This window comes from Orcinus orca, chromosome 10 (genome assembly GCF_937001465.1).
Source record: "Orcinus orca chromosome 10, mOrcOrc1.1, whole genome shotgun sequence".
NCBI classification, from domain to species: Eukaryota; Metazoa; Chordata; class Mammalia; order Artiodactyla; family Delphinidae; genus Orcinus; species Orcinus orca.
Genome location: NC_064568.1, coordinates 468,367 through 482,687, shown reverse-complemented (window position 1 = coordinate 482,687; position 14,321 = coordinate 468,367). Strand labels below are relative to the sequence as shown.

Here is a 14,321-nt window from a genome sequence, read left to right as displayed (position 1 = left end):
GGTGGTTGTTCTCTGTAGGCTCAGTCTCCCTCAGTCCTCACAACAGTCTCGAGCATAACCCACCTGTTTCAGGGGTGAGGAAACTAAATCTCCAATCACATTGTTAACAAGAGGAGACACTGGAAGAATAATAGGAAAATAATGAAGGAAGACTGTGCGAAAGGGAAAAATTCCATGACCCCAGTGTTCCAAAGCTTCTGCCAGAATTTTTGTACACACGCGTGGGTGTTTTCACACAGTTGTGGTCACGCAGTGGTGTGTGCGTCCCGTTGTGCTCGCCTGAGTTGGCCATGATGCTTTTCTGTGTTTCTGCATTGATTTTATCATGGACCCCAGTGGCTGCAGGATGGTCAGTTGACTTCGTGTGTGTGGTCATCCCAGGTCCGTTTAATGCAACGCACAGCAAGCTCCCAGCCTGGGACTTTGCTGTAGACAAGAGCGCTTGCCTGTCCACACTCTTTTCACTGTAGCACAGAAGGCATAGCTTTTGTGCTGGGTGTTTTCTGTCTGTGCTTCGGTCCATCCCCGTTGTCTGTACCCTGCGCTCCCCACAAACTCCCCACGCGGTGGATTGGCCGCGTGCCCTCTGGCTTCTGCTGGGGCGTGGCCATCGGGGTAACGGGAAGAGCAGAGGAGGAAGCGTACGGCGGGGTCTCCAGGCCCGCTGGGCACTGCAGGCTGGTTCTCCCCCATGGTCCAGCTTTGGGTGGTGGCACTGGCCCCATCGCTTACCCCTTCACAGGGCTGGTGGCGGCCCCCCTTGCACCCACTGCTCTTCCTGCCACACCCTGTAATGATTTCTACCCTCTCCTCAGTTCCCCAGCTGGAGTGTCACCTGTTTCCTGCCAGAACCCTGACAAAATGGGAAAGTTGTTTTTTGTTTTTGTAAATAAATTCATTTATTTTATTGATTTTATCGATTTTATTTTTGGCTGTGTTGGGTCTTCGTTGCTGCGCGCGGGCTTTCTCTAGTTGCGGCGAGCGGGGGCTACTCTTCATTGCGGTGCGCGGGCTTCTCATTGCGGTGGCTTCTCTTGTTGCGGAGCATGGGCTCTAGGCGCGCGGGCTTCAGTAGTTGTGGCATGTGGGCTCAGTAGTTGTGGCTTGCGGGCTCTAGAGCGTAGGCTCAGTAGTTGTGGCTCGTGGGCTCTGGAGCGCAGGCTCAGCAGTTGTGATGCACGGGCTGCGTTCCTCCGCGGCATGTGGGATCTTCCCGGACCAGGGCTCGAAGCCATGTCTCCTGCATTGGCAGGCGGATTCTTAACCACTGCACCACCAGGGAAGCCCCGGGAAAGTTGGTTTTTAAAGTTCAAGTTTACTCAAAAAAATTTAGCCTAGAATTTCATATATTAAAGGTAGTTCACCTCAACTTTGCTCATATGGTTGGAACGCTTGTCTTTCTTCTTCCTTCCTCTGCCCCGTCCCCTCTCCTGTCCAGAAAGAGTCCGCTTAACCTGGACACCAGGAGAGATGTGCTCTCAGAGGGCTCTTCTGTTTCTAGCCCCGTGTTGTTGAAGGATCCAGAGTAGATGTTACCTGGCAGCTGGCAGTGGACCTGTGCTGGCTCCGAGGAGGACTCAGGTTCGCAGAAGCAAAGGCTGGAGGCTGCAGTGTTGGCCTCAGTGCAGCGTGGGCCTAATTAACCCGACGTGGTTCTGACCACTTTGTGGGTCAGACTCAAGTGGAAGTTTTGGACTCTGTCCCCAGGTTCACGTGCACGTCCATGTTTTGCACATCCCTGGGCCTCCTTCATGGACCCTTGGTCAACAAGTTTGGTGAATCATTTCGTGTTGTTGTGGGGCGTGATGGTGACCCCATGACCGTCAAGTTTGTCATTTCCACGTTTTAATAACACCCACTCTGCACGCACGCACACAAACACGACGTTACAGCTGTGACTCTCTCTCTCAGGTCTCGGTGGTACTTGTGTGAACGTCGGCTGCATACCGAAGCAGTTGATGCACCAGGCCGCCCTTTTGGGCCAGGCGCTGGCTGACTCGAGGAGGTTTGGCTGGGAGTGCGCTCAGCAAGGTGGGTGATGGCGCGTGAAGAGAGAGACTGGGAGAAAAGGAGAAGGAACGAGCTCCTTAGAGGTCCGTGCTGTTTACGTTGCTGTAGTTCAGTCTTATGGTGGGAGTGCGCTCAGCAAGGTGGGTGATGGCGTGTGAAGAGAGCGGTTGGGAGAAGAGGAGAAGGAACGAGTTCCTTAGGAGTCCGTGCTGTTTACGTTGCTGGCTGCGCTGTGCAGCTGATGGGATCTTAGTTCCCCGACCAGGGATCGAACGTGGGCCCTCGGCAGTGAAAGCGTGGAGTCCTAACCACTGGACTGCCAGGGAAGTCCCTGTAGTTCAGTGTTAAATTAGTTTAATAAACACTTGTGACGAGCCCACCGTGTGCCAGCCAGGCCCAGAGAACTCAAAGATGGTCAGTTGAAACCTGCTTTCGTGGGCCTTAGTGCTTAGGGAGGGAGCTGTTGCAGCCTCGGCCATTCCAAACCCTTAGCAGAGTGTGAGAGGGAATAATCACTATTTTCAGATTTCTTTCAAGTATAAAGAAAACAGAATAGCAAGGGGCATTGTGTGGATTTTATCCATTACTGTGAGGACATTTGCTTTTTTATTAGTGTTTATGTATGTCTTTGGTTAATGAAAAATGGAAAACAAATTTGCCAATAAAAATCTATTGGTGGGACTTCCCTGGTGGTCCAGTGGTTAGGACGCTGCACTTCCACTGCAGGGGATGCGGGTTCGATCCCTGGTTGGGGAACTAGATCCCGCATGCCGTGCGGTGTGGCCAAAAAAAAAAAAACATCTGCAAAGCACCTATTGGTGAGGCTCTGAGGATGCAGGGATGAGGAAACTGTCACTCCTGCCCTGGAGCAGCACAGCCTGCTGGGGGAGGGAGAGGGGAGGGGGGAGGGGAGCGACTTAGTGCCCGTAATTGGTGCTGAGGTTTCCAGCATCAACCTGAGGGGCACTTAGGAGCCTTGAGCCGTGGAGGTGGCGAAGGTGGCCCTTGAGGTAGGACACAGGGCAGGAAGCAGCTTGCCCCACAGCATGTGAGCTATGTAGGCATGGTCATCATTGCTGGCCGAAACCCCCGGGACCATGGGCATGGGGTCTGGGAACGTAGTAACCAGAAGGGCCATCGGGACTGCAAAACGTTAGGAGACTTGTTGTCCACTGAGGTCCTAGGAAGGGTGACATGACGTCTGGGCCATAATCACTGCCGCCGCCCGAGCCTCCGCACACTGTGACCTCTGCCCCTTCCCTGTGCTCTCCGGTCCCACGTCCCAGTGGGCGGGGCCCTCGAGAGCGCTGGAGGGGTCCAGGTCCAGATGTGACCAGAGGGTGAACCCCCGATGGATGGGTTTGCCTTCGGGGACCTCCCCCAGCTTGACGGGAGCCCTGGGCTGCTGTCTCCTTGGGGACCGGCATCGGCAGATGAGATGGATCCAGGAAAGAAACCCCACCTAGAAGGTCCGGGGTGAGGAGGAATCTTGACTCCATCAGCCCCACCCTGGCTTCGACGGGAAGTGGGTGAACTCGGTCATCTAAACGCGGGGCATTCACTGTCACAGCCCCGCCGGGGACCCGGGGGCAGTGGCCGGGGAGGTCCCGCACCTGTCCTGGGGGCGCTCCCGGTGCCTCGAGACCCTGGGGCCTGGGTGCGAGGTGGCTGCCCCCTGCCCTCCTCCGTGGGCTTTCCTTGTCTTCACAGCTCTGCTTTTCGCGTCTTTTGTATTTTAGAAGAGGAAGAAGTAGAAGCCGTGACTGGCATCAAAAAGGTTTCAGTTGCTGGTTATCTTCTGTTCACTTCTTGACTCTTGAAGCAATAGATAGGGTGGCGCATGTATACATGTGACTTAGCCGTGACAGTGCAGCCCCTTCACACCCCCTGGTGATTTCTCCTCAGTGAAGCACAACTGGGAGACCATGACCGAGGCCATTCAGAAGCACGTCGGCTCTCTGAACTGGAGCTACCAGCGGGCTCTGAGGGAGAAGGCGGTGGCCTACGTCAACTCCTACGGGGAATTTGTTGAACACCATAAAATCAAGGTCTGTTGGGGCGTTTTGTCCCGTTCGTTGCTTTCCTTGCTTCTGCCATGCCTGCCGAGAACCCAGACTCTGTGTTGCACGTTGAGGGCTGCAGCTGGTGTGCGTGTGCACAGCCGTGCACGCGTGTGCTTTCCCCAGTGTTCGTTGATTCCACGTCTGAAAAAGTGGAGACATTGCCTTTTAAAGAATTCTCAGTTTTAACTTATTTGCCTTTTGGTTTCATTGCCATCTTGAAAGAGAAAATGTTTAAACAGTTCAGAGTTCAAAGTTCTAAAAAGATCAGAATTTTAGGAGTGCAATTCTTTTTTAAAATGAAACCTTAACTAGAACTCCGGTACATATTATTCCTAAAAGCACTAGTAAAAGCAGTATCAGAATTAGTGTATTTTATACATTTATATTTGTAATACTTGTGTGTTGTAAGATCAGTACTTAAGGGGAATGAGACTGTTGATGATCACAGACACTTAACTGGAGAATGAGAGCCGGTCCGGTACCATCCTCAACACCTGCTCCCCCTCTGCCCTCTGCTTTGGTGGCACAGTACTCGATGGCCTGGGCAGGACTTGAGGTCCTTTCGTGGTCACCTGTTGTCTCTAGAAAGGTGTCAGTGGTGTGTTGGGAGCTGAGAACCTCACGTGGCCACAGGAGGCTGGGGCGGGAGCTCCAGTCGGGGGGCTTGTTTCTCAGGCCGTCACCTGCCTGCCTTCTCCCCGCCGCAGCCTGGCTGTTCTGTTCAGGACCCTCCTCCAGGCTGCCCTCCCTCCATCCCACTGTTTTTTAGTTTTCTAATGAAAATGGATTTACGATTTGCTTGTGTAATTGAAAATAAACAAACAATGAACAGCTTTGTGGATTCCGCAGAGCCTGGATTTCGGGACGGCGCACAAGGTCTTCAGAGTGGGCGCCCTCTTTCCTTGTTCCTTCCCGGTACTGGCTGCTCCCCAGATGCCAGCTGCTCTGCGGCCTGCGCACTTGGCCACGCTCTGTCTCTCCAGCCACCCGCGCGGCCGCCCTGACTGGCCTTCCAGTCCCCCACTGCCCCGCACCGCGGCCGTAGTGCCCGGGCTGTGAACACGCCTGTTTTCTGTGCAGGAGGTTATCACAGTGCGTTACTATCTTTGCATGTGTGTTCCCGCTGACAGGAAGCTCCGTAGTAACTACTGCGTCCCGGGTGTCTGATATTCTCTGGTATTTGATGAAAAGTGAAGTTTGCTTTGCTCTTTTCAAGGCAACCAATGGAAAAGGACAGGAAACGTGTTATACTGCAGCAAAATTTGTCATAGCAACAGGGGAAAGGCCGCGCTACTTGGGAATCCGAGGAGATAAAGAGTACTGTATCACTAGGTAAGATTAACTAGGCCACCTGACCGTAAGTTGTAAATAGTATGTTCTGTGTCTCCAGTTAATTTACTCCCCGTCTTATTTCACAAAAGATTTGAACTAATGACGCATCAAAGTACATAACAAATGCAAAGCTAGGCAGTTAACATAATGGAGCGCAGAGACCGTAGGCTCGGTGAATAATAAGGCCACAGGTGCACACAGGTGTGTTGCAGGTCTCCTGGTAGGTGCTCTGGGAACGGGCCTGGGATCTGGCTCTACAATTTCTAGAGCTCACAGGGAAGCAGTGATACTTCACTGCTTTAGGGTTTCGTGTCTGTATGGCAATAATGAAGCAGGTGACCAGGAGAAGCACAGCTGTCCTAATACTGGCATGTAATAGGAATTCTCATTGGACAGTTGTAGCAGGACATACGACCTTGACATATAAAGCTGGACAATGAATTTCAAACTTTTTTGAGCAGGTGCACTTTAACAAATACGTTTTTCACTGTGTGGTTGCTCCGGTGAACACACAACACACACTCCAGACAAAGCCGTGTTTCTTCTTATTACATAGAATGTGGTCTCATATCCTCTATTCCATTTTATTATTTACAAAATCTTGGCCTGTGACCCACTAGTTTGATTTTGAGACACTGGGCTGGACATCCCCCTCCACAGTGGACGCACATTCCACAGGCTGTCTGTCCCCTTCAGCGCCGGTTCGTTCCGGCCCCGCATGGTACCATCCCGCCCGGAAACCCCTTCTCTCTTCGCAGCGATGACCTCTTCTCTCTGCCCTACTGCCCGGGCGCGACCCTGGTGGTGGGCGCATCCTCCGTGGCGCTGGAGTGCGCAGGCTTCCTGGCCGGCCTGGGCCTGGAGGTCACGGTCATGGTGCGCTCGCAGCTCCTGCGGGGCTTCGACCAGGAGATGGCCGAGAAGGTGGCTTCCTCCATGCAGCAGCTCGGCGTCCGATTCCTGCGCAAGTTCGTGCCCGTGGAGGTGAGTTCCCGGCACCTGCCAGCCTTCACCGTCGCCTCGCCCTCCCCGCTCCCGTGCTTTCCTGTTGCCCTCGTTAACTCTGCTCGCCAGGGACCCTGAAGATGGTGCTCCCACCCCGGTCTGGGCGCCCGGCCGCCCCCTCCCCCTCCTCCCCTTCCCCCTCACCGTCCCTCCCCCGGCCGCACGTCCCGTCTCAGTGCTGAGGCCTCTGCTCAGGCATCCTCCCCAGCTCCGCACCCATTTATGCAGCTGCCTGCTAGGCGTCTCCACTTGAATTCCTCTCAAACATTTTAAATTTAACAAGACGAAATAAAGCTCTTGATTTCCCCACCGAATGTACTCCCTGCTGTGTTTCCGGCCTGTCTCAGTGCTCGGGAAGTGGTCCCCTGGAACACGCCATTTGTTAAGCCAGTGCCTGGAAAGCATCCCTCCGTGGCTCCCCTTCTGTTGTCTCCAACTAACCCAGCAACTTATCTCTCCCTCCACATTGTCCCTTGGGACGGCCCTCTTTTCTCTGTCCAAACACCTAAACATACACACACCCTGTGGTCCACCTCTTTTCTGTCACCTGTAGAGATAATCCTTGCACTGTTCCTCCTCACCAGGTTCAGCAGTTGGAGAAGGGGTCACCCGGGAAGCTGAAGGTCGTGGCTAAATCCACGGAAGGGACAGAGATGATTGAGGGCCTTTACAACACGGTGAGCTTCTGTCATGTGAGCAGTGGGTGGATGAACACGCTCATAAGTTAGTGCAGATGAAACTTAGGGGAAAATCATACCAGCATCAACTCTTTTCTTGGTTCTTCGTGAGAGTCTGACACGTATGGAAGGTGGTTGTGCTGTTGACATTTGATAGTTTTCAGTGGTACAGGAAGCATACGATGGTAATATACGTGTGTGTGACTATGCAGAGAACAAAATCTGGAAGCAGGTATACCTGCTTTTAGTGCTTACTTCTGGGGAATTAGATGTCTTATACATTTCTGCATTTGAATATTTTTGCAATAAACATTGAATATACTTTATAATCCAAACAACAATAAAGGTATTTTCAAAAACAGTGTAAAATCTCCAGACAGTGTGACTAGTCCCTGGACTTTTGGGTGGCAACGATTCTAATTTAAACTGATGATATTTAGAGACCATTTCTTTTGTAAACTGTAGTTTATACCTTTAACATAAACTGTACACTTATGTTTCACACACTCTTATAACATGATTCTTTTCAATTAAAAGTAGATAACGTGGAGAGGCTCACCAAAGCCAAAAATATGTAAAACAAAAACAAAAATAAAAATCAGCCTCTGTTCAGATTTTGATTAGGATTGCGGTGGATGCGTAACCAGTTGGAAACACTGGACTTCTTTGCAGTGTCCATTCTCCCAGTCCATGAACATGGTATATCTGTCCTTTGACTTAAGCCATCTGTCATAGTTCCCAGCAAATTTAGTACATTTCTCTGTAGACATCAAGAAGGTCTTCTGTTAGATTTATTGCTAGGTACTTACATATTTCTGTATAGTTACAAATGATGTTTTATGAAAAAAATGTCATGTCTTTCACTGTTTGTTGCTGATATATAGAAATGCTGCTGATTTGTGTGATTTGATTTAGTATTCAGTAAGCTTGCTAAAGTCATATTTGGTCATGTATCCTTAGATTATGTGGGGTCTTCTTTGTACATGTTCATATCAAGGGTTTTGCTTCCTCCTTTCGACTGTTTCCCTTCCCTCCTTTTTCTTGCACAAGGGCACCAGCCATGGCCTCCAGTGCAGTGTTAACAAGAAATGCAGAGCCAGGTGCTCCTGTCTGTTCTCAGGGTCGGAAGGAAGGCTTTCACTGTTTCATGGTTATAGAGTAAGGTGTTCCGTAGGGTTTGGGTAGATATTCTTAATCACGCTAAAGAAATCATTTTCTATTTCTCGTTTGCTCAGTGGTTTCATTTGTTATTTGGGTTTTGTTTGTTTGTTTGTTTTAAAAGTCAGGAGTGGATATTTAGCTGTAAGGTTGTTTCTTTTGTAGCTGTTAATGATTTTTTTTTCTTTAATCTGTTAGTGTGTTGAATTACATTGGTTTTCTAATGTTCAGTCAACTTTGTATTCCTGATAAACCCAACTTGGTAATGGTCCTTTTTATATATTGTTGGATTTGGTTATTTAGAATTTTTGCATCCATATTCAAGAATTGTATTGGCTTATAATTTTCCTTTCATGTACTGAACTTTTCAGATTTTGGTATCAAAGTTATTCTAGCTCATGAAAGAAGTTTGGAATATGTTCCTTCTTTTTCTGTTCTCTGGAAGCATTTAGTAATATTAGAATTAGTTCTTTGTATGTTTGATAGAATTCACTGATGCAACCACCAGGGCCTAGAATGTTCAGTGAAGATATATTCAATTTTCTTTAACAGTCAATGGACCTTTTAAAGCTTTCTACTTTTTTCTATATCAACTTTTGATTTGTTATATTTTCTCAGAATTAGTCTGTTTCATCTAAGTTATCAAATGTATTGGTATAAAGTTGTGCAAAATATCTAAAATTGTGACTTGTTTATTTTTGTAATGATGTATCATTTACATGTAGCGATATACACAGTTCAGTTGGCTTTGACAAGTGTACATGTTTCTGTAATGCACACTCCTTTGAGAATCACAGAGCATTTCTGTGGAGTCGGAAAACTGTCTTGCACCCCTTCCCAGTACCTTACCCCAAGCAACCCTGATCTGGTTCTGTCACCAGAGACCAGCTGTTCCTATTTCGATGTCACGACGTGGAGCCATGTGGTGCGTGCTCCTCGGGGTCTGACTCGGGATCCATCCGTGTGGTGTGTATCAGTGGCTGGCTCTTTTCACCGTATGAACTGTCTGAATGTACCACAGGTCACCTTCCTGTGGAGGGATGCCAGGCTGTTTGCAGCTGGGTTCTTGTGACGAAAACTCTGTGAAGGTTCTTGCGTGAGGCCTTCCGTGGACACACGCTTTCCTTTCTTGTGGGTAAATACCTAGCAGTGAAATTGCTTGGTCATTGGGGACTTCCTGTGTTTAACTTTTGGGGAAACGGCCAGACAGCTTCCAAATGATTGTCTCAATCTATATTCCCACCAAGGATGCATGAGTTGTGGTTGTCCTGTAGCCTCACCAACATTTGGGGTTGTCGACTTTTTTGTTTAAGCCGCTCCAGTGCGTGTGTAGTGGAATCTTGTTATAGGTTTAACTTGCATCTTCCTAGTGACTACAGTGATGTTTGGCAACTTCTCATGTGTTTTTTGGCCTTTAAATATTTTCCCTTGTCAAGTGTCTGTTTGAGTCTTTGGCGCATTTTTGGTTGGGTTATTGAATTTTATTTGGAATTGCAGGAGTTCTGTGTGTGTTGTGGGTACATTCCTTTTTCAGATGTGTGTGTGTGAATATTTCTTCCCATCTAGTTGTCCATTTAGTTTTTTATGGCATCTTTTGATGAGCAATAGTTTTAAATTTTTGCTGAAGTTCAATTCATCAGATTTTTGTTTTATGATTAAAGTTCTCTGCGTGCTCTACCCAGAGGTTGTGAAGGTATTCTACATTTTCTTCCTGAAGCTTTATAGCTTTATCTTTTATGTTTAAGCCTGTAATTCATCTTGAACCAATTTTTGTTTACAGTGTGAGGTAGGAATTGAGGTTCTTTTTCTTCCATGTTGATACCCAGAGCCATCTGTGAAAAGACTTCTCTTTGTCCATTGAATTGCTTTGGTGCCTTTGTGATCATGTGATGTTTAACTGTGGGTCTGTTTCTGTCCTCTCTGACCGGTTTTGGTCATTGAAGCTTTATAGTAAGTAGTAGACCAGGGAGGGTAGGCTCTCTAACTTTGCATAGGGCCTTTCCATATGAAATTTTTTTATTGAAGTATAACTGATTTACAATGTTGTGTTAATTTCAGGTGTACAGCAAAGTGATTCAGATATGTGTGTGTGTGTGTGTGTGTGTGTGTGTGTATGTTGTTTTTTAGATGTTTTTCCAATTATAGGTAATACAATATACTGAATACAGTTCCCTGTGCTATACAGTAGGTCCTTGTTGATTATCTACTTTATACATAGTAGTGTGTACCTGTTAATCCCAAACTCCTAATTTATCCCTCCCCACCTTTTCCCCTTTGGTAACCATAAGTTTGTTTTCTATGTCTGTGAGTCTGCTTCTGTTTTGTGAATAAGTTCATTTGTATCATTTTTTTAGATTCCACGTATAAATGATATCATATGATACTTGTCTTTGACTTACTTCACTTAGTATGAAAATCTCTAGGTCCATCCATGTTTCCAATTTGTTAAAAAAAAAAAAAGTCCTGCTGGGATTTTGATTGAGATTGTATTGCTTATGTAGATGAATTTGGGAGAACTGACATCTTAACGACATTGATTTTTCCAGTACACGAACGTCATACATCTTTCCATTTATTTGTGAGTTCTTTAGTTTCTCTCAGCAGCTTTTTGTCATTTTGCTCTAGAGGTCTTTCATGTATTTTGTCAAATTTATCTCTAAGTATTTCATATTTTTAAGCTACTGTAAATGGTATTTTAAACTTTAAATTTTCAGTGGTTAGTGGGTAGTACATAGAAATACAAATGATTTTTGTATATTGACCTCCTTAGGATTTGTTCTGCATAAAACACCAGTTTTGTTTCTTCTTTCCAATCTGTGTGCTTTTATTTCTTTTTCTTGCCTTGTTACACTGATTAAGACATCCACAACAGTGTTGAATGGAAATTGTGAGGGTCCCCCATCTCAGCAGTGAGGCCGTCTTTCATCACAGCTGGGATGTAAGCTCTCGGGTTTTTGCAGATGCCTTTTGTCAGGCTGGGGAAGTGTTCTTTTATTCTGAGTGTGCTGAGGATTTTATTAAAATCCTCGACGGGTGTTCAGTTTTGTCAAATGCTGTCCCCACATCTATTGGGATGACTACGTTGTTTTCTCCTCTATTCTGTTAATGTGGTGAATTACACTGATTGATTTTTGTATGTTAAACCAGATTTGTATTTTTGGGACAAAGCCCACTTTTTTATGTTGCTCTATTTTACTTGCTGGCATCTGTTAAGAACTTTGCATCTATGTTCCTGAGGAGTGTTGGCTTCTAATTTTCTTTTATTTTCCTGCCCTTGTTTGATTCTGTGTCAGATGATTGTGCCGGCCTTCTACAAAGGACTTGGGACGTGGTCCCTCTTCTGTGTCCCGGAGAGTTTGTGTATCATTAATGTTATTTCTTTTTTAAAAAAAATTATTGATTTATTTTATTTATTTTTGGCTGCATTGGGTCTTCGTTGCTGCTCGTGGGCTTTCTCTAGTTGTGGTGAGCGGGGGCTACTCTTCATTACGGTGTGCAGGCTTCTCATCGCAGTGGCTTCTCTTGTTGCGGAGCACGGGCTCTAGGCGTGCGGACTTCAGTAGTTGTGTCACGTGGGCTCAGTAGTTGTGGCTCGTGGACTCTGGAGCTCAGGTTCAGTAGTTGTGGTGCACGGGCTCAGTTGCCCTGCGGCACGTGGGATCTTCCTGAAGCAGGGCTCGAACCCGTGTCCCCTGCACTGGCAGGCGGCTTCTCAACCACTGCGCCACCAGGGAAGTCCTTAGTGTTATTTCTTAAGTGTTCCATAGACTCTACCAATGAAGTCACGTGGGTCTGGAGTTAATTTATGGGAAGTTTATACATCGTGGATTCAGTTTCTGTAGTGAGTATAGCGTTCCTTAGTCTGCTAGGGCTGCCATAACAAAGTGCCACTAGGTGGGGTTTGTCTCGCCTCTGGAGACCAGACCCCTGAGATCGAAGTGTGAGTAGACTGGTCTCCTCTGAGGCCTGTCTCCTGGGCGTGTAGACGGCCGGCTTCTCCGTGTGTCCTCACGTGATCACCCCTCAGTTCTTGTTGTGTCTGTCCCCAAAAACCTCTTCTTATATAAGGACACACGTCAGACTGGGTTTAGGCCACCCTAATGGCCTTGTTTTACCTTAATCACCTCTGCAAAGGCCCCATCTCCAAATACAGTCACATTCTGAGGTTCTGGGGGTTAGGGCTGCAATATGAATTTGGGGAAGGGGCACGGTGCAGCCCATGACGTAGGATTACTCAGACTTGTATGGGTGCAAGTTTAGTAAATTCTGTCCTTCAAGGAATCTATTTCATCTAAACTGTCAAATTTATTGGCGTAGGGTGTTCATAATATTCTGTTACTGTCCTTTTAATGTCTGAAGGGTCCATAGTGAGGTTCCCTCTGTCATTCCCGTTATTAATCGTTTGTTTTTGCTCTCTCTCTAAATGTAGGTTTTGTTAGCAATTGGTCGTGACTCCTGTACGAAGAAAATCGGGCTGGAGAAGATTGGTGTCAAAGTCAATGAGAAGTGAGTCCCGGGCGTCACCACCCAGCGCTGCACGGGGCAAGACCCAGCGCTGCATGGGGAAAGTCCCAGCGCTGCACGGGGCCCGACCCGGCGCTGCACGGGTCACGGTGTTTCTACACATCAGCTCATGGAGACTCTTATCTAATTACTAACATGCAAAGTTTCGATGCTTTAAATTTACTTTATAAGTACTGTGCCAGCTCTGTATTATCAATTTTTTCATTAATTAATTGGTAACTCTTCATGTTTTCCTTAAATACCTCATGCATTAAACAGTTATTTTAAAAAATTGTGGGAATGTATTCACCTACTTTCTGTGATTTAGAATGAATTTGTATGTCCTTGATCAGGCACAGAGAAAAACTTCAAAGCTATGGGTTTGACTCTGGGGGAATCTAGAGATACTCTGGCACCCAGAAAGTAGGCCTGGGTTTTCAGACAGAAGGGTGTTTCTTCAGGAGCCGGAGGTGCCGCAGTTGTCTGAGCCTGCAGACGCTTGATGACAGTTGCCTGAGCGCTTAGCGGGGTCTTTCTCTCTGAATCAGCCTTTCCCTGGACAGGCGTTCGTGTCCAGCAGTGCAGCGTCGTCGTAATATCTTTTTTCTTTCCAAACATAACAGGACTGGCAAAATCCCAGTGAACGACGTGGAGCAGAGCAGCGTGCCCTATGTCTACGCCGTCGGGGACGTCGTGGAGGGTAAGCCTGAGCTCACGCCCGTCGCCGTGCAGGCGGGCAGGCTGCTGGCTCGAAGGCTTTTTGGGGGCCGTTTAGAAAAGGTAAGTTTCTTACTGCTGTTTCTGAGATAATGTCTAAAGCAAAATCATGATTTGAGGGCAATCAGTACAGCTGGCACCGTGTGCCTGTTTTGCCGGGGAAGCTTCCCCCTAAACCGTTTGCAGTTCTGTACCGTTTACTGGTGGTTTTAAATAAGTATCTTATGCGTATCTTAACGTGCAAGCCATTGTACTGGGTGACGTACGGGGGGCGCCCAGGTAGGGACGTCCTGTCTCCTGACTGGAGGGGTCTGGAAACGGGTCCCGGGTGGATGCTGCTCTGTCACCGGGTGGCAGGGCCCTGCGGCCCGGGGCGGACGGGGCCGGCCTCTGCGCCTGCCCAGCCTGTGGACCTGGTCTAGCCACCCTGCTCCTCCGGGCTCTGTTTCAGCCGACGCATGGCTGACGGTGCATCTGGCGCCCCCTGCAGTCTCCCCACCTCCCGCAGTCTCTGGTCGCAGACGAGCCTCTTGCTCTGCGGGCTCTGTCTGCCAGGGGCCGACGGCGGTCTCGGGAGCCCCCAGCCCTACGCGTCAGGAGAGCAGGGACCCGTGCGCTGCTGGCAGATGAGGGGCAGCGGGGGAGGTGGCCGGGCCGCATGGGGGCGGGCTCAGGGGGCCTGCTGTGCTGCCCCAGCCTCAGTGCAGAGAGAGGCCTGGCATGTGCTGGCAGAGCGGGGGTCCCGCAGCTGGGAGGGGGGAGTCTGGGAGCCAATCTGGTGTCAGATCATCAAGAATCTGGGAGGCTGCTGTGAGGAGCTTTTACGTCCCCCAGCGTTTCATTCAGAAAGGCGTCA

General features: G+C 48.4%; 1 protein-coding gene across 19 annotated transcripts in view; it reads left to right on the top strand.

The window, feature by feature from the left end:
• Positions 1 to 14,321, top strand: part of TXNRD3 (thioredoxin reductase 3) — a 45,961-nt gene that overhangs the window by 16,268 nt on the left and 15,372 nt on the right. For 16 of the 19 annotated variants that reach the window (XR_007479522.1, XR_007479523.1, XR_007479524.1 and 13 more), the window contains 7 exons: positions 1,912 to 2,031; positions 3,916 to 4,058; positions 5,290 to 5,405; positions 6,164 to 6,389; positions 6,995 to 7,087; positions 12,675 to 12,751; positions 13,372 to 13,528. Coding sequence is in view for 13 of the 19 variants with exons in the window: in XM_033416075.2 (XP_033271966.1) it covers positions 1,912 to 2,031; positions 3,916 to 4,058; positions 5,290 to 5,405; positions 6,164 to 6,389; positions 6,995 to 7,087; positions 12,675 to 12,751; positions 13,372 to 13,528 (932 nt within the window). In the remaining 6 variants the exon portion in view is untranslated. The other 3 variants (XM_049715510.1, XM_049715520.1, XM_049715515.1) reach the window with 2 other exon arrangements.